Source organism: Scyliorhinus torazame, chromosome 2 (assembly GCF_047496885.1).
Source record: "Scyliorhinus torazame isolate Kashiwa2021f chromosome 2, sScyTor2.1, whole genome shotgun sequence".
Lineage (NCBI taxonomy): Eukaryota > Metazoa > Chordata > Chondrichthyes > Carcharhiniformes > Scyliorhinidae > Scyliorhinus > Scyliorhinus torazame.
The window spans coordinates 220904102-220923329 of NC_092708.1; the positions used below are offsets into that span (position 1 = coordinate 220904102).

General features: G+C 50.3%; 1 protein-coding gene across 1 annotated transcript in view; it reads left to right on the plus strand.

Moving 5' to 3' along the window:
• The window catches only part of trpm2 (transient receptor potential cation channel, subfamily M, member 2), a 350526-nt gene that overhangs the window by 121295 nt on the left and 210003 nt on the right, over window positions 1–19228 (plus strand). The window contains exon 12 of the mRNA XM_072484225.1: window positions 3659–3780. Coding sequence (XP_072340326.1) covers window positions 3659–3780 — 122 coding nt within the window. The remainder of the gene's footprint in view (window positions 1–3658; window positions 3781–19228) is intronic.

Here is a 19228-nt window from a genome sequence, read left to right on the forward strand (position 1 = left end):
AATCCCCCTCCCCCCCACTTTGCCTTTCCTCAGCTCTCCCCCCACTTTGCTCCCATGAACTGTCCAGCTAGCCCATCAGCACCCACCCTCTGGCGTCAAAAAACCTGTCATCTGCCAGATTCTATCCCCCCTAAACATAGCGCAAGCACTCAACACAGGAACAACAATCCCCAAAAGCAAACACACCATCCCCCAACACGCAGGCAACAGGGCCCACCCCTCCCCCTTTAACCGGTTCTTATCCGTCGCATCACCTTCAAACAGAATCAAACACAATAGAAGAAGCTTCAAGCAGCTAAAGCAAAATTATGCCTGCAAGAATCAACCATCTTTCTTACAGAAAAGGAACCCCCCGTCACAACTTAAAAGTTTTTTCCTCTGTAATCCAGTACATAAAGCAATAAATCAAAATCAAATTACACAAGAAAAAAAAAACCTTTTCTTCCCGTTTTCTACACAGAGTTAGAAAGACTGAAATTTTAAACAAGCCAAAACAAAGCAAAACACAGAACTATTTTTCTCTCCCCCCCCACTTTATCCCTTCCCCAAACTCAGTCCACCACAGTTTGAATTTAAAAGTCCTTAAGCCGATTATTGTCCTTCATAAAATTAGCCACCTCTTCCGGAGAGTTAAAGTACAGTTCCCGATTCTCATAGGTCACCCAAAGACGAGCTGGGTATAGCAGTCCAAATTTAAATGTCTTTCACAAACAGGGCTGCCTTAACTTTGTTGAAACTTGCTCTCCTCTTTGCGAGTTCTGGTCCCCAATCTTGGTGCACCCGGAACTCTGATTCTTCCCAAATGTACCGTTTCGTCTGCCTGGCCCACTTCATGATATGCTCCTTGTCGAAGAATCGATGTAGCCTCACCATCATGGTCCTCGGGGGCTCACGACCCTGGGGCTTACATACGAGCACCCTATGTGCCCGGTCTACCTCCAGCACTTGTCAAACACATCAGCCCCGACCATCTCCTGCAACATCTTCCCCACATATATAACCGCATCTGATCCCTCCTTTCCCTTTAGCAGCCCGCAATTTGGATATTTTGCTTGCGAGACCGGTTCTCCAAGTCTTCTACCTTATCCAGCAGTCGTTTCTGGCTGTCCTGTAGTATGCTAATTTCCAAAACCATTGCAGTGGACTCCTCCTCTCGTTCAGTTGCCTGCTCCTGCAACTTTTGAATCTCCTGTCTCTGGGTCGTCATTTTCTCCTCCACCCGGTCAACCACATCCTTAATCGAGGCTATCGCCTTGGTCATGTCTTCTGCACACTCTTTACGATGCCAGGCGAACTTCTCATCCAGGTACTCGACCCATTGCTCCATCGACCATTGAGCTGGCGTGGACATGCTTTGTCTCATTACCATTGTGCTCGATGACCTCTGAGCCTTGCTTTCACTCATCTTTTGGCTTCTTCTTTTTTGACTCTTATTTGGACACGATTCCATAAATTGAGGGTCACCTCCTTTTCCTCTCCCTTCGATCAACTTATGTTGAGAAATTTCCTGAAAAATCCGGCTTAAGAACCATGAAAAAAACCACTAATGGCGAGAGCTGTTGAATGTGCGACCGTTTACTCCATGGCTGCCACTGGAAGTCTCATCATTCCATTATATTCCATTCCCCTTGCAATAAACACTGACATTCCATTTGCCTTCCTAAGCACTTGCTGTGCCTGCATACAAACCTTTTTTGATTCCTGTACCAGGACACCCAAATCCCTTTGTAAACTCTTCACCTCCTCTAGACAACTTACTTTCCTACCTGTTCTGGTGTCATCAGCAAATTTAGCGACCGTACATTTGGTCCCTTCATCCAAGTCGCTGATATAGACTGTAAATAGTTGAGGCCCCAGCACTGATCCCTGTGACACTTCACTAGTTACAGCTTGCCAACCTGAAAAAAGACCCATTTATCCCTACACTTTGCTTCCTGTTAGTTAATCAAGTCTCTATCCATGTGGGCAGCACGGTGGTGCAGTGGTTAGCACTGCTGCCTCACAGCGCCAAGGTCCCAAGTTCGATCCTGGCTCTGGGTCACTGTCCATGTGGAGTTTGGTACATTCTTCCCGTGTTTGCGTAGGTTTCGCTCCCACAACCCAAAGATGTGCAGGGTAGTGGATTGGCCACGCTAAATTGCCTCTTAATTGGAAAAAAGTAATTGGGTACTCTAAATTTAAAAAAAAAGTCTCTATCCATGTTCATATTATTACCTTGTGCAGTGACTTTTTTATGTGGCACGTTATCAAAGGCAATTTTAGAAATCCAAGTACACCACATCTACATGTTCCTCTCTATTAACATTCCTCGTTTCTTCCTTAAAGAACTCTAATAAATTAGTTAAGCATAACCTCCCTTTCACAGAACCATATTGATTCTTCTAGAAGCTCAATAATAATGGATTCTAGTAGGTTGACTATGATAGACATTAGATTATCTTCCCTGGAGTTTCTTGCTTTCTGTTTCCCTCCTTTCTTGAAAATAGGTACTACATGAGCTATTTTCCAGTCCACTTGGACCCTTCCAGAATCTAAGGAATTTTGAAAAATTGCAACCAATGCATCTACTATGGCAGCAAGATATGCACTTGAAATAAATGTGGCCAAGTTGAATTTTCTATAAGTAAATATGCTATGGGTAGATATTTGTATTTGGAGTTAAGGAAGATGTGTTGTATTCTACAGGCGCCAAAATGTGGGCTTTTCACAGTAACATCATTGCAATGTTAATGTAAACCTACTAGTGACAATAAAGATTATTTATTTATATGTTAAATATTAATTTGTAAAAAGCAGTTTACAACTTGGAAAGGGTCACAAATTATTCAGGCAATGTTATTACATTTTATTTGACCCAAAAGTGGGAGCAATGGGGAGAACATGAAAGGTTTACAATCTGGGAAATGTAAGTTTCAAATAAAGATAAGGGAATGGAAACAAGATGAAAAAACAAAAATGATACTTAAGGAGAGATGTTGAAAGATGTTAAAAACTTAGGTGTGGCTATACGAGACTCTAGGGGTGCTGTTCTGTACTGGGAAAAGAGCTGTGAAGCAGCAACATTAAATTAAAACAGCCACTCAGTTATGTCAGAAAAGTAATGAGTCTGCAAAAAGGCAGTTTGATGTTTTAAAGTTTCTTGCATTTCCACAGCAGGGTTGATGTGAGAGTGAGAAGTCCTGTAATATACCTTTCCTACTGCAACAGTGGGCTTGCCTTGTGGCAGTATTACTGGATTTTTATAGTTAAACATAAGGGATTGTTTAGCTAAAGGGGTGTTTATTTGTGATCTAACCAAGTAGGAAGTCTTTTTGGGGGAATGTTTTGTAAGACATTTTAATTGTATAAATGCAATCTTGTGTGTTTAAGTTTTATCTTCTGTTGTTAATCAATGTTTTAATTTAATGTTTAAAATCCCCAAAGTGTTACTGAAATTTGTTGTCAAAATATTTTTTTTAAGTGTTTTTTAAGATATGTGGGCGAAGTTTCCCTTTGGGATTTCATTTGCATTAATTAATATTTGCTGGATCAGGACAGTCATTTGTTACTAGTTCTTAAAATCTGACCAAGCATGACCCTGCGCTTTATTTGAGGAATATGGTTGACTATCAGTCACAAACATTTAAAAGGCATATTTTCCTTTTCTGTTACGGCTCAGCCTCTAGTTCCCGTGGGCACCAGGGTCAGGAGAAATTGGACCATCAACTGAAACTGGCTGTGGCCTGGAATAGAGTGGACATTGCCAAAATCAATATCTTTACAGATGACAAACACTGGAAGGTGAGTCTTGGCATGTTTGTGTGCAGTGTGTGTAGTATATTACATGAGAGATTTCTTCCTGGGTCTTTTGCCTCAAGATGCAAAATCAATAGTGTCTTAGCCAGAATTTAAAAATAATAAAACTTGGAGTAATTTCCTCTTGGCACCTTCAGAACTGGAACTGCAGCAGAGACCAAGGTTTCAAACCTTGTTAGACTGCACTTGGGGAGTGCAATGGGTCTGCTGTTACCACTGACACCTCAATTCCTCAATAACAGAAATTACTCTCTTAGAAGAGTTAAAATAAATACTTGTCCTTGGGCTTGGAGACCCGAACATCAAGACCAAACGAAAGTCCCAAGCCCCAACCTATCAGCAGTGAGATTGGCATTGCTATGTTCTTGGAGGCGGTCTCCGAATTGGCTGTCTCTGTGCTCAGCATCCTGTTAAAGATGAAGGTGGGCTCATAGTCTGCTGGCACAATCAGTGGGCCAACATCTCTGAACATTGGCATCACTGAGGCAGGCCAGCATCTGTGAGGATGCCTCAACATGGAGGCACTCTCAGCGTGGTAAAATGAAACTATTACAGCAGAGCGAGGAGAAGATCCTGTGGAATTGAGGAGAAAGTACAATGTACTTCCAAGTACATTGTTAGGGCTGTGGAGGCAGCCATTCCTTCCTGCAACTCCATTGGTGGATCATGGAGCCACTGGTTCCAATGAAACTACCCCCCACCCCCCCCCCACAACCTTTCCACGGGGAGAGGCCCGAACTGAGCAAGCAGCTGCCCCATGTAACAAAATGTTGGCAAAGCTGGAAAATAGTTAATAATTGGGGGGCCTTATGAATTTATATCTGTGGAGTGGGCAGCACGGTAGCATAGTGGTTAGCACAATTGCTTCACAGCACCAGGGTCCCAGGTTCAATTCCCTGCTGGGTCACTGTCTGTGCGGAGTCTGCACATCCTCCCCGTGTGTGCATGGGTTTCCTCCGGGTGCTCCGGTTTCCTCCCACAGTCCAAAGATGTGCAGGTTAGGTGGATTGGCCATGCTAAATTGCCCTTAGTGTCCAAAATTGCCCTTAGTGTTGGGTGGGGTTACTGGGTTATGGGGATAGGGTGGGGGTGTGGGCTTGGGTGGGGTGTTCTTTCCAAGAGCCGGTGCAGACTCGATGGGCCGAATGGCCTCTTTCTGCACTGTAAATTCTATGATATCAAAGCAAATGCCCCCAAAAAAACAGCTTGGAAACCTCTTTGGCAGTGTGAATGCATAGGGTAATGTTTTGCCTTGGCTCCCTAGTTTCCAGCCAGCTCCAACACCAACTCCACAGGGCAGAGAACATTCTGTCTTTATAATACCGAAATCTCCCTCCATAATTATTAATATTCCTGTCAGTTTAATCCAACTCTCCCTTTCACTCCTATCCCAAAGACAAAACTCAATCTTCCTCATGACCTCATACCTTTAGCAGTCAACCCTGTCAAACCTCACATTGCTGTTCAGTCCCAATATTGTTAAATACACAACCTAGTTTAACTCCATGAGAACATAAGGAGTAGACCGGACACCCTCTCAAGCTTGCTCTGCTATTCAATAAAACCATGGCTGATCTGATTTTGACCTCAACTTTATTTTCCTGCTTGTTCGCTATAACTCCTGAGTCCCCAAACAGCAACCTATATTGATATAGTGCCTTTAATATCATGGAAGATCCCAAGTACTTTGCAGGAACATTACAAAACAAAGTGTGGCATTGAGCCACTCTGAAGTCAGATGGCGAAGCAGTAGTCTTTAAGGAGTGTCTTTCAGGTCAGGCAACTGAAGAGGGCCATGGTGGAGCAATTAAAATCGAGGGTGCATAAGAGGCCAGAAGAGCACAGATATCTCGGAGGATTGTGGGGCTGGAGGAGATTACAGAGAAAGGTTTCCCCACAATTCTTAAAAAATATATATATTTATTCAAATTTTCAACGATTTTCAACAAAACGCTCCAACCAGAAAAAATAAGAATAAAGCACCAAACAAACAAAAATTATACACGAGATTTCCAACAAAATACAATAACCCCCATTTAACAAATAAACACGCCAGTAAGGAAAAACGCCCCACTCTAACCTAAACAAAACAGAAAAACCAAACGACCCCCCCTCCCCCCCTGGGTTGCTGCTGTGGTTGACCTCCACCTAACGTTCCGCGAGAAAGTCTAGGAACAGTTGCCACCGCTTGGAGAACCCCTGCACAGACCCTCGCAAGGCAAACTTTATCCTTTCCAGCTTGATGAACCCTGCCATATCGTTAATCCAAGCTTCCACACTTGGGGGCATCGCATCCCTCCACATTAGTAGGATCCTCCACCGGGCTACCAGGAACACAAAGGCCAGAACACCGGCCTCTTTCGTCTCCTGCACTCCCGGCTCGTCCGATACCCCAAATAATGCTATCCCCCAGCTCGGCTTGACCCGGGTGTTCACCACCTTGGACAGAGTCCTCGCAAAGCCCCTCCAGAACCCCTGCAGCGCCGCGCATGTCCAGAACATGTGGGCGTGATTTGCCGGGCTCCCTGAGCACCTCACACACCTGTCCTCCACCCCAACAAACCTACTCATCCTTGCCCCTGTCATATGCGCCCTATGGACAACTTTGAACTGTATTAGGCTGAGCCTGGCACAAGAGGAGGAAGAATTAACCCTACTCAGGGCATCAGTCCACAGATCTTCATCCAGCTCCTCCCCCAGCTCCTCCTCCCACTTACCCTTTAACTCCTCCACCGAGGCCTCCTCCGCCTCCTGCAGCTCCTGATAGATCGCCGAGACCTTGCCTTCTCCAACCCATACACCCAAAATCACCCTGTCCTGAATCCTTCGTGCTGGGAGCAGCGGACATTCCCTCACATGCCATCTCACAAACGCCCTCACTTGCATGTACCTAAAAGCATTCCCAGGGGGTAACCCAAATTTCTCCTCTAGCGCCCCTAGGCTTGCAAAAGTCCCATCGATGAATAGGTCCCCCATTCTTTTAATCCCAGCCCGATGCCAGCTCAGAAACCCCCCATCCATCCTACCCGGTACGAACCTGTGGTTCTCTCGTATCGGGGACCAGACCGAGGGACCCACCTCGCCCCTATGTCGCTGCCACTGCCCCCAGATCTTCAGCATCGCCGCCACCACCGGACCCGTGGCGTACCTTGTCAGCGGAAGCGGCAACGGATCTTACGGATCATCGTCACATTAGCTGCACAATGATAGCCACATAGATTCGGCAGCACCAGCCCCACCCTGTCCCTGCTACGCTCCAAAAACACCCTCTTCACACTCGGGGTCTTATTCACCCATACAAATCCCATAATACTCCTGCTTACCTGTTTAAAAAAAAAGCCTTGGGGATTAGGATGGGCAGGCACTGGAACACAAACAGAAACCTCAGGAGGACCGTCATCTTGACCGCCTGCACCCTACCCGCCAGGGAGAGTGGCAGCATATCCCATCTCTTGAAGTCCTCCTCCATCTGCTGCACCAACCGTGTCAAATTGAGCTTGTGCAGGGCCCCCCAGCTCCTAGCTACCTGGATCCCCAGGTAACGAAAGTTCCTCTCCGCCCTCTTCAGTGGCAGCTCATCTATCCCCCTTCCCTAGTTCCCCGCATGCACCACAAAGAGCTCACTCTTCCCCACGTTGAGCTTATAGCCCAAGAAGTCCCCAAACTCCCTAAGGATCCGCATAACCTCCACCATCCCCTCCACTGGGTCTGCAGCATATAACAACAGGTCATCAGCATATAACAACACTCGGTGTTTCTCTCCCCCCCACCCCCCCCCCCCCACCCCCACCCCCAGACCAATCCCCTCCAGTTCCTAGACTCCCTCAGTGCCATGGCCAGCGGCTCAATTGCCAGTGCAAACAACAAGGGGGATAAGGGACACCCCTGCCTCGTCCCGCGATACAACGTAAAGTACTCCGACCTCCGCCGGTTCGTAGCCACACTCGCCACTGGGGCCCTAAATAACAGCCTGACCCATCTTATGAACCCTTCCCCGAACCCAAACCTCCCAAGCACTTTCCACTCCACCCGATCAAAGGCCTTCTCTGCGTCCATAGCCGCCACTACCTCAACTTCCCTCTCCACCGAGGGCATCATGATCACATTCAAGAGCCTCCGCACATTCATGTTTAACTGCCTGCCCTTCACAAACCCCGTCTGGTCCTCATGGATCATCCCCGGGACACAGTCCTCAATCCTCGTAGCCAGCACCTTCGCCAACAACTTAGCATCTACATTGAAGAGCAAAATCGGCCTATATGATCCACATTGCAATCCCACTTATCCCGCTTCAAAATCAACAAGATCAGCGCCCGGGACATTGTCGGGGGCAGGGTCCCCTCCTCCCTCGCCTCATTGAAAGTTCTCACCACACTTCTGGGTGCGGCGATGACCAGCTAAGTCGCACGTTTCGGCAGCTCCCGGTGGAACAGATTTTTGGGCTCTTAATAAGAGCCCCAACGGCAATTTTAACGGCTAAAAGTACTGTGCGGTAAACCAGAAGGGAATCCCCCCTGGATACGGATGGAAAAAGGAGAGGAAAGTGGCCGGATTGCGGTGGATCCTCTAGAGCAGCGGCAAGGAAGGCAAGCAAAAACCAAGATGGCGTCGGAAGGTGGCAGTTTAATATGGGGCCCTGAACAACACGAGTTTTTGAAACGCTGCTTGGAAGAGCTTAAAAAGGAAATGAAGAAGGAGCTGTTGGCCCCGATATTACAGGCGATTGAAGGGCTAAAAGATGAGCAAAAGACCCAGGAGCGGGAGCTTCGGGTCGTGAAGGCAAAGGCTGCCGAGAACGAGGACGACATACAGGGCCTGGTGGTGAAGACGGAGATGCACGAGGCACACCATAAACGATGTGTGGAAAGGCTGGAGGTGCTGGAGAATAATGCGAGGAGGAAGAATTTAAGGATTCTTGGTCTTCCTGAAGGTGCAGAAGGGGCGGACGTCGGGGCATATGTGAGCACGATGCTGCACTCGTTAATGGGAGCGGAGGCCCCGACGGGTCCGTTGGAGATGGAGGGAGCATACCGAGTGATGGTGCGAGGACCGAGAGCAGGAGAAATTCCCAGAGCCATAGTGGTGAGATTCCTCCGTTTTAAGGCCAGAGAGATGGTCCTCAGATGGGCAAAGAAAACTCGGAGCAGTAGGTGGGAGAACGCGGTGATCCGCGTATATCAAGACTGGAGTGCGGAGGTGGCGAGAAGGAGGGTGAGCTTTAATCGGGCCAAGGCAGTGCTTCATAAAAAGAAGATTAAATTTGGAATGCTGCAGCCGGCAAGACTGTGGGTCACATATCAAGGGAAGCACCACTACTTTGAAACGGCGGATGAGGCGTGGACATTTATTGTTGAAGAGAAATTGGAATAAGCGGGTTATTAAAAATGAACGTTTGAGACAAAGTGGTGGGGCAAATATGGGGGGCGAAGAGGGGGGAAAAAGGGGGGAGAGATGATTTTTATGTTGTTAATCCTGCGACCTGGTAACTTTTCTCTCTTCCACAGGTTGTGGGGGAGGGAGGAAGGGAGGTGGAGGAGCTGGGGGCGTAGGCCATTGGGGGCGGGGCCAAAAGGGAAGCGCGGGCTTTGTTCCCGCGCTATGATAATTATGGCGGGAATAGGGAAGCAGGAAGGAGGGGGCGTCGCACGGTGCGAGCCGAGGTCACGGGGGGAAGCCGAGGTCGGCCAGAGTTTGCTGACTTCTGGGAGCAACATGGGGGGTGTAACTACACTAGTGGGGGATCTAGCGGGGGGGGGGGGGGGGTGGGGGGGTGGGAGGGGGGATTTACTGGGTTGCTGCTGCTGGGGAGAAGGGGGAGCTGGTATGGGGTGGGGTGGGCGGGGCGGGAGGGCACCGCCTGGGGGTGACACAGCTGCGTGGGAACCGGGTGAGGAGCTGGATAAAAGGGGATGGCTAATCGACAAGGTGGGGGGGGGGGGTAAAGAGCCCCCCAACCCGGCTGATCACGTGGAATGTGAGAGGGCTGAACGGGCCGATAAAGAGGGCACGGGTACTCGCACACCTTAAGAAACTTAAGGCAGATGTGGTTATGTTACAGGAGACGCATTTGAAACTGATAGACCAGGTTAGACTACGCAAAGGATGGGTGGGGCAGGTGTTTCATTCGGGGCTAGATGCGAAAAACAGGGGGGTGGCTATACTAGTGGGGAAGCGGGTAATGTTTGAGGCAAAGACCATAGTGGCGGATAGTGGGGGCAGATACGTGATGGTGAGTGGCAAATTACAGGGGGAGGCGGTGGTCTTGGTGAACGTATATGCCCCGAACTGGGATGATGCCAACTTTATGAGGCACATGTTAGGACGTATCCCGGACCTAGAGGTGGGGAAGTTGGTAATGGGTGGAGATTTTAACACGGTGCTGGAACCAGGGCTGGACAGATCGAGGTCCAGGACTGGAAGGAGGCCGGCAGCAGCCAAGGTGCTTAAAGACTTTATGGAGCAGATGGGAGGAGTAGACCCATGGAGATTTAGCAGACCTTGGAGCAAGGAGTTTTCGTTTTTCTCCTATGTCCACAAAGTTTATTCGCGAATAGACTTTTTTGTTTTGGGAAGGGCGTTGATCCCGAAGGTGAGGGGGACGGAGTATACGGCGATAGCTATTTCGGATCACGCTCCACACTGGGTGGACTTGGAGATAGGGGAGGAAAAAGAACGCCGTCCACCCTGGAGAATGGACATGGGACTAATGGCGGATGAGGGGGTGTGTCTAAGGGTGAGGGGGTGTATTGAAAAGTACTTGGAACTCAATGATAATGGGGAGGTCCAGGTGGGAGTGGTCTGGGAGGCGCTGAAGGCAGTGGTTAGAGGGGAGCTGATATCAATCAGGGCACATAAAGGAAAGCAGGAGAGTAGGGAACAGGAGCGGTTGCTGCAAGAACTTCTGAGGGTGGACAGGCAATATGCGGAGGCACCGGAGGAGGGACTGTACAGGGAAAGGCAAAGGCTACACGTAGAATTTGATTTGCTGACAACGGGTACTGCAGAGGCACAGTGGAGGAAGGCACAGGGTGTACAGTACGAATATGAGGAGAAGGCGAGCAGGTTGCTGGCCCACCAATTGAGGAAAAGGGGAGCAGCGAGGGAAATAGGGGGAGTGAGGGATGAGGAGGGAGAGATGGAGCGGGGAGCGGAGAGAGTGAATGGAGTGTTCAAGGCATTCTATGAAAGATTATATGAAGCTCAGCCCCCGGATGGGAAGGAGAGAATGATGTGTTTTCTGGACCAGCTGGAATTTCCTAAGGTGGAGGAGCAGGAGAGGGTGGGACTGGGAGCACAGATCGAAATGGAGGAAGTAGTGAAAGGAATTAGGAGCATGCAGGCGGGGAAGGCCCCGGGACCGGATGGATTCCCAGTTGAATTTTACAGGAAATATGTGGACTTGCTCGCCCCGCTACTGATGAGAACTTTTAATGAGGCGAAGGAAAGGGGACAGCTGCCCCCGACTATGTCAGAGGCAACGATATCGCTCCTCCTAAAGAAGGAAAAAGACCCGCTGCAATGCGGGTCCTATAGGCCAATTTCCTTCCTGAACGTAGACGCTAAGATTCTGGCCAAGGTAATGGCAATGAGGATAGAGGATTGTGTCCCGGGGGTGGTCCATGAGGACCAAACTGGGTTTGTGAAGGGGAGACAGCTGAATACGAATATACGGAGGCTGCTAGGGGTAATGATGATGCCCCCACCAGAGGGGGAAGCGGAGATAGTGGTGGCGATGGATGCCGAGAAAGCATTTGATAGAGTGGAGTGGGATTATTTGTGGGAGGTGTTGAGGAGATTTGGCTTTGGAGATGAGTATATTCGATGGATACAGCTGCTGTATAGGGCCCCGATGGCGAGCGTGGTCACGAATGGACGGGGGTCTGCGTATTTTCGGCTCCATAGAGGGACGAGGCAGGGATGTCCTCTGTCCCCATTATTGTTTGCACTGGCGATAGAGCCCCTGGCAATAGCATTGAGGGGTTCCAGGAAGTGGAGGGGAGTACTCAGGGGAGGAGAAGAACACCGGGTATCTCTGTCTGCGGACGATTTGTTGTTGTATGTGGCGGACCCGGCGGAGGGGATGCCAGAGATAATGCGGATACTTGGGGAGTTTGGAGAATTTTCAGGATATAAACTGAACATGGGGAAAAGTGAGTTGTTTGTGGTGCATCCAGGGGAACAGAGCAGAGAAATAGAGGACTTACCGCTGAGGAAGGTAACAAGGGACTTTCGCTACTTGGGGATCCAGATAGCCAAGAATTGGGGTACATTGCTTAGGTTAAATTTAACGCGGTTGGTGGAACAGATGGAGGAGGACTTCAAGAGATGGGACATGGTATCCCGGTCACTGGCAGGGAGGGTGCAGGCGGTTAAAATTGTGGTCCTCCCGAGATTCCTCTTTGTGTTTCAGTGCCTCCCGGTGGTGATCACGAAGGCTTTTTTCAAAAGGATTGAGAAGAGTATCATGAGTTTTGTGTGGGCCAGGAAGACCCCGAGAGTGAGGAAGGGATTTTTGCAGTGTAGTAGGGATAGGCGGGTGCTGGCACTACCGAGCCTAAGTGAGTACTACTGGGCCGCCAATATCTCAATGGTATGTAAGTGGATGGGAGAAGAGGAGGGAGCGGCGTGGAAGAGATTGGAGAGGGCGTCCTGCAGGGGGACTAGCCTACAAGCTATGGTGACGGCGCCGTTGCCGTTCTCACCGAAGAAATACACCACAAGCCCGTTGGTGGTGGCTACTCTGAAAATTTGGGGGCAGTGGAGACGGCAGAGGGGAAAGACGGGAGCCTCGGTGTGGTCCCCGATAAGAAATAACCATAGGTTTGCTCCAGGGAGAATGGATGGGGGATTTGGAACATGGCAAAGAGCAGGAGTAACACAATTGAGAGATCTGCTTGTAGATGGGACGTTTGCAAGTCTGGGAGCGCTGACCGAAAAATATGGGTTGCCCCAGGGGAATGCATTCCGGTATATGCAACTGAGGGCTTTTGCGAGGCAACAGGTGAGGGAATTCCCGCAGCTCCCGACGCAGGAGCTGCAGGACAGAGTGATCTCAAAGACATGGGTGGGGGACAGTAAGGTATCAGACATATATAGGGAAATGAGGGACGAGGGGGAGATTATGGTAGATGAGCTGAAAGGGAAATGGGAAGAAGAGCTGGGGGAGGAGATTGAGGAGGTGCTGTGGGCTGATGCCCTAAGTAGGGTAAACTCATCGTCCTCGTGTGCCAGGCTAAGCCTGATACAATTTAAGGTGTTACACAGGGCGCATATGACTGGAGCACGGCTCAGTAAATTTTTTAGAGTAGAGGATAGGTGTGCGAGATGCTCAAGAAGCCCAGCGAATCACACCCACATGTTCTGGTCATGTCCGGCACTACAGGGGTTTTGGGTGGGGGTGACAAAGGTGCTTTCGAAGGTGGTGGGGGTCCAGGTCGAACCAAGCTGGGGGTTGGCTATATTCGGGGTTGCAGAAGAGCCGGGAGTGCAGCAGGCGAAAGAGGCGGATGTTTTGGCCTTTGCGTCCCTAGTAGCCCGGCGCAGGATACTGTTGATGTGGAAGGAAGCCAAGCCCCCAGGTGTGGAGACCTGGATAAATGACATGGCAGGGTTTATAAAGCTGGAACGGATTAAGTTCGTCCTAAGGGGATCGGCTCAAGGGTTCACCAGGCGGTGGCAACCGTTCGTCGAATACCTCACAGACAGATAGAGGGAATGGAAAAGAAGAAGACAGCAGCAGCAACCCGGGGGGGGGGGCGGGGGGGAGGGGGGGGGGGAGGAACCAGAAGGACTCTCAGGGATGTTAGTGTATAAGTATAATATGTATAGGTTGTTGTTATAGGTAATTGTATACTGGACGGCTGAATTGTATTTTTTGGAGGGTATTTATTTGGGACAAGGCAGTTGCCATTTAGTTTTTTTTAAATTTTGATGTTGTTTATATATTATTTATTTCTTGTTTAAAAAACTGGCCATTGTTATTTATATTGTTATATTACTGTGTGAAAGATCACAATGTACTGTTATGGTTGGCCAAAAATTTTGAATAAAATATATTTAAAAAAAAAAGAAAGTTCTCACCAACAGCGGGCCCAGCAGGTCCACATACTTTCTGTAAAATTCAACCGCTTAACCCATCCGGTCCCGGGGCCTTCCCCGCTTGCATGCTCCCCAATCCTTTAACCAGCTCCTCCAGCCCAATCGGCGCCCCCAAACCAGCCACCTGCTCATCCTCCACCCTCAGGAACCTCAGTTGGTCCAAGAATCGCCACATCCCCTCCCTCCCCTCCGGGGGCTCAGACCTATATAGAACCCCATCGAAGTCTCTAAATACTTCATTTATTCTCACCGCACTCCGCACCGTATTCCACCCTCTATCTCTAATTCCACCAATCTCCCTCGCTGCCTCCCTCTTACGAAGCTGATGTGCCAGCATCCGGCTCGCCTTCTCCCCATACTCATATACCGCCCTCTGCATTTTCCTCCACTGCGCCTCTGCTTTTCCCGTGGTCAATAGATCAAATTCCATTTGGAGGTTTCGTCGCTCCCTAAGCAGCCCCTCCTCGGGGGCCTCTGCATAGCTCCTGTCCACGCTTAATATCTCCCCCCACCAATCTCTACCTCTCCCTCCTCTCTCTCTGCTCCCTATGGGCCCTAATGGAAATGAGCTCTCCCCTAACCATCGCCTTCAGAGCCTCCCAGACTATCCCCACCTGCACCTCCCCATTGTCGTTGGCCTCCATGTATCTTTCAATACACCCCCGGATCCGCCCGCACACCTCCTCATCTGCCAACCGTCCCACATCGAGGCGCCACAATGGGCGCTGGTCCCTCTCCTCCCCCAACTCCAGCTCCACCCAATGCGGGGCGTGATCCGAGATGGCTATAGCCGAATATTCCGTTCCCTCCACTTTCGGGATTAATGCCCTACTCATTATAAAGAAATCTATCCGGGAATAGGCTTTATGGACATGGGAGAAAAAAGAAAATTCTCTGGCCACCGGCCTGACAAACCTCCACGAATCCACTCCCCCCATCTGGTCCATAAACCCCCCGAGCACCTTGGCCACAGCCGGCCTCTTACCCGTCCTGGACCTGGAACGGTCCAGTGCTGGGCCCAGCACCGTGTTGAAGGTCCCCCCCCATTATCAAGCTCCCTGCCTCCAGATGCGGGATCCGACCCAACATACGTTTCATAAATCCGGCATCATCCCAATTCGGGGCATACATGTTCACCAGTACCACCCGCGTCCCCTACAACCTATCACTCACCATCACGTATCGACCTCCATTATCCGCCACAATATTCATCGCCTCAAACGACACCTGCTTCCCCATCAGTATAGCAACCCCTCTATTCTTCGCATCCAGCCCCGAGTGAAAGACCTGCCCTACCCATCCCTTTCTCAGCCTGACCTGATCTGCCACCTTCAAGTGTGTCTCCTGGAGCATGACCACATCTGTCTTCAGTCCCTTTAAGTGCGCGAACACCTGGGCCCTCTTGACCGGCCCATTCAGGCCCCTCACATTCCATGTTATCAGCCGGATCAGGGGGCTACTCCCCCCCCCCCTCGCCGACTAGCCATCCCTTTTTTCGGCCAGCCACGTGCCCGCGCCTCCCGCACCCTCCAGTCCCCCAGGCGGCAGACTCCCGCCCAAACCCCCTCTTCTACCTCCAGCTCCCCTTTGGCCAATACAGCAGCAACACAGTGTCCCCCCCCCCCCCGTGTCCCCCCTCCCCCGCCCCCATCAGCCAGATCACCGTCCAGCCATTTTGCTCCCCCCATTACACTCCCATAAGTCAGCTGACTCCTGCTGACCCCGGCCGCTCCCGCCATTCCAACGACGCTCCAGTGTGGGAATCCCCCACTTCCCCCTGTCGATCAATGTGCGCTCTCCTCCAGCACCACCCTTCCCCCCAGGCCCCGCCCCTCCCTTCCTTAACGCGGGAAAAAGCCCGCACTTTCCATCCGAGCCGGCCCCGCCTCCCATGGCGCAGCTCCTTTTTATGCGACCTCGCCCTAGCTCCCCATCCCCGGGCTTCCAACCCCTCCTTCATCAGCGGGGACCTGCCCCTACAGTACCGGCGCCCACACTCTCACACAGCCCCCACATCATATCCACTCACCCCTTCCCAGTTCCCCTCTTCCCAACCTGAAACCAGAAGAAGAACACCCCCAAAATACAGTAAACACCCCCCCCCACAACAAACCCTCAGTTCGAGTCCAGCTTTTCAGTCTGAATAAAGGTCCACGCCTCATCTGGCGTCTCAAAGTAGTGGTGACGGTCCTGAAACGTGACCCACAATCGCGCTGGCTGCAGCATTCCAAACTTCACCCCCTTCCGATGGAGAACCGCCTTGGCCCGATTAAAACCAGCCCTCTTCTTGGCCACCTCTGCACTCCAGTCCTGGTAGACACGGATCTCTGTATTCTCTCACCTGCTGCTCCGTTCTTTCTTCGCCCATCTCAGGATGCACTCTCTGTCCATAAAGCGGTGGAATGTCAGCACTACAGCCCTTGGCGGCTCGTTGGCTTTAGGCCTCCTTGCCAGGACTCGATGAGCCCCATCCAGCTCCAGGGGCCTCGGGAAAGCTCCCGCGCCCATCAGCGTGTCGAGCATTGTAGCTACATGTGCCCCAGCATCGGACCCCTCCACTCCTTCAGGGAGACCCAGAATCCGAAGATTCTTCCTCCTTGACCTGTTCTCCAGGTCCTCAAACTTCTCCTGCCACTTCTTGTGTAGCGCCTCGTGCGCCTCCACCTTCACCGGCAGGCACAAAATCTTGTCCTCGTTCTCTGAGGCCTTCTGCCGCACCTCTCGAATCGCCGCCCCTTTGGCCTACTGGGTCTCCACCAGCCTTTCGATCGCGCCTTCATTGGCGGCAGCATTTCTGCTCTCAGCTCCGCAAAGCAGTTTTTAAGGAACTCTTGCTGCTCCCGCGACCACTGCGCCCACGCTGCTTGATCTCCACCTGCCGCCATCTTGCTTTTCCTCCGCCGAACTCTTCGCTGCTCCAAAACCACTTTTTTGATCGCTCCACTCCTGGTCCACTCCATACAGTGCTGGGGAAACCTTACTATCACCTTCCCACACTGGGAACCGTCGTACAAGTGCTGCTGGGGCTCCTCAAAAGGGCCCAAAAGTTCGTTCTTGGTGGGAGCTGCCGAACGTGCAACCTACCTAGGCATAGCCACAACCGGACTTGTTTCCCCATAATTCTTGATATCATGCTCAGTCTAACCCAGCTATCCTCCTTACCGCTATACCCTTTAATATACTATCTAATCTAATCCCTCAATGATCACTCTTTCACATCCCATCCTGTCTAAAGCCATTCCCTTACCCACTTTATAATATTCCAGGCCTCGATCAGGTCTTTCCATATCCTTCTCTGTCATAGTTGAAAATGAGTACAATTTCTTAAGTCTTTGTTATAACCACCATAGAGGTCACGGGATAAGGACCATCCAGTTCCCCATGACCTCCACAGAATACGAACTTCCCCAGTAATGGGATGTGGCTTCCTCTTAACAAGGAGAGCCCTCATTTGTATTAAATCCCCGTCCTGGGTGCAGGTCAGAGTAGGAGATCCTTAAGGAAGGGGCGATGTGTTGTATTGCTAATAAGCCTTTATCCAGTATTTGCTACCTGTCGTTTATGCGTGTTACTTTTTGCAGATTCTACAGCCTCCCTTAATAAACTCTATTCCCTCTTCCTGGGTTAAGTGCTTCTACCCTGCCACTTCCTCATTACTTCCAAATATTTTAGATATGGGGTATCCAACGCTGTTTCCTGTTGCTCCCAACTGCAGTCTAACTATGGTTTTGGATATTATCGTTTTTATATTTTACTCATCCAAGTACAAAATTATCCTTATTCTTGCCTTAAATATCCTCTATGTCCCATGTCCAGCTTGTCCCCCATTTATTAAATATATTTATTCAAGTTTTTTGGCCAAACATAACAATACGTAGTGTTTCTTTTACACAATAATAAAGCAATATGAATAATTGTGGCCAGTTTTAAACAAATAAATAAGTAATATATAAACAAAAACAAAAAACAAAACTAAATGGCAACTGCCTTGTCCAAAATAAATACTTTCCAAAAATACAATCCAACAATCTAATATACAATTACATATACCAAATACCTATACATATACAATAACATCCCTGAGAGTCCGTCCGATTCCTCCCGCCACCCCCCCCCCTCCCCTCCCCCCTGGGTTGCTGCTGTTATCTACTTATTTTCCATTCCCTCTATCTTTCTGCGAGGTAGTCGACGAACGGTTGCCACCGCCTGGTGAACCCCTGAGCCGAACCCCTTAACACGAACTTAATCCGTTCTAACTTTATGAACCCTGCCATATCGTTTATCCAGGTCTCCACACCCGGGGGTTTGGCTTCCTTCCACATTAACAATATCCTGCGCCGGGCTACAAGGGACGCAAAGGCCAACACGTCAGCCTCTCTCGCCCTCCTGCACTCCCGGCTCTTCTGCAACCCCAAATATAGCCAACCCCCAGCTTGGTTCGACCTGGACCCCCACCACCTTCGAAAGCACCTTTGCCACCCCCACCCAGAACCCCTGTAGTGCCGGGCATGACCAGAACATGTGGGTGTGATTCGCTGGGCCTCTCGAGCATCTCGCACACCTATCCTCTACCCCCAAAAATTGACTAAGCCGTGCTCCAGTCATATGCGCCCTGTGTAGCACCTTAAATTGTATCAGGCTTAGCCTGGCACACGAGGACGATGAGTTTACCCTACGTAGGGCATCAGCCCACAGCCCCTCCTCAATCTCCTCCCCCAGTTCTTCTTCCCATTTCCCTTTCAGCTCATCTACCATGATCTCCCCCTCGTTCCTCATCTCCCTGTATATGTCTGCCACCTTACCGTCCCCCACCCATGTCTCTGAGATCACTCTATCCTGCACTTCCTGCGTCGGGAGCTGCGGGAATTCCCTCACCTGTTGCCTCGCAAAAGCCCTCAATTGCATATACCGAAATGCATTCCCTTGGGGCAACCCATATTTCTTCGTCAGCGCTCCCAGACTCGCAAACGTCCCATCTACAAATAGATCTCTTAGTTGCACTACCCCAGCTCTTTGCCATGCTCCAAATCCCCCATCCATTCTCCCCGGAACGAACCTATGATTGTTTCTTATCGGGGACCGCACCGAAGCTCCCGTCCCTCCCCTATGCCGTCTCCACTGCCCCCAAATTTTCAATGTAGCCACCACCACCGGGCTTGTGGTGTATTTCTTTGGTGAGAACGGCAACGGCGCCGTCACCATTGCTTGCAGGCTAGTCCCCCTGCAGGACGCCCTCTCCAATCTCTTCCACGCCGCTCCCTCCCCTTCTCCCATCCACTTACACACCATTGAAACATTGGCGGCTCGGTAATGCCAGCCCCCCACTGTCCCTACT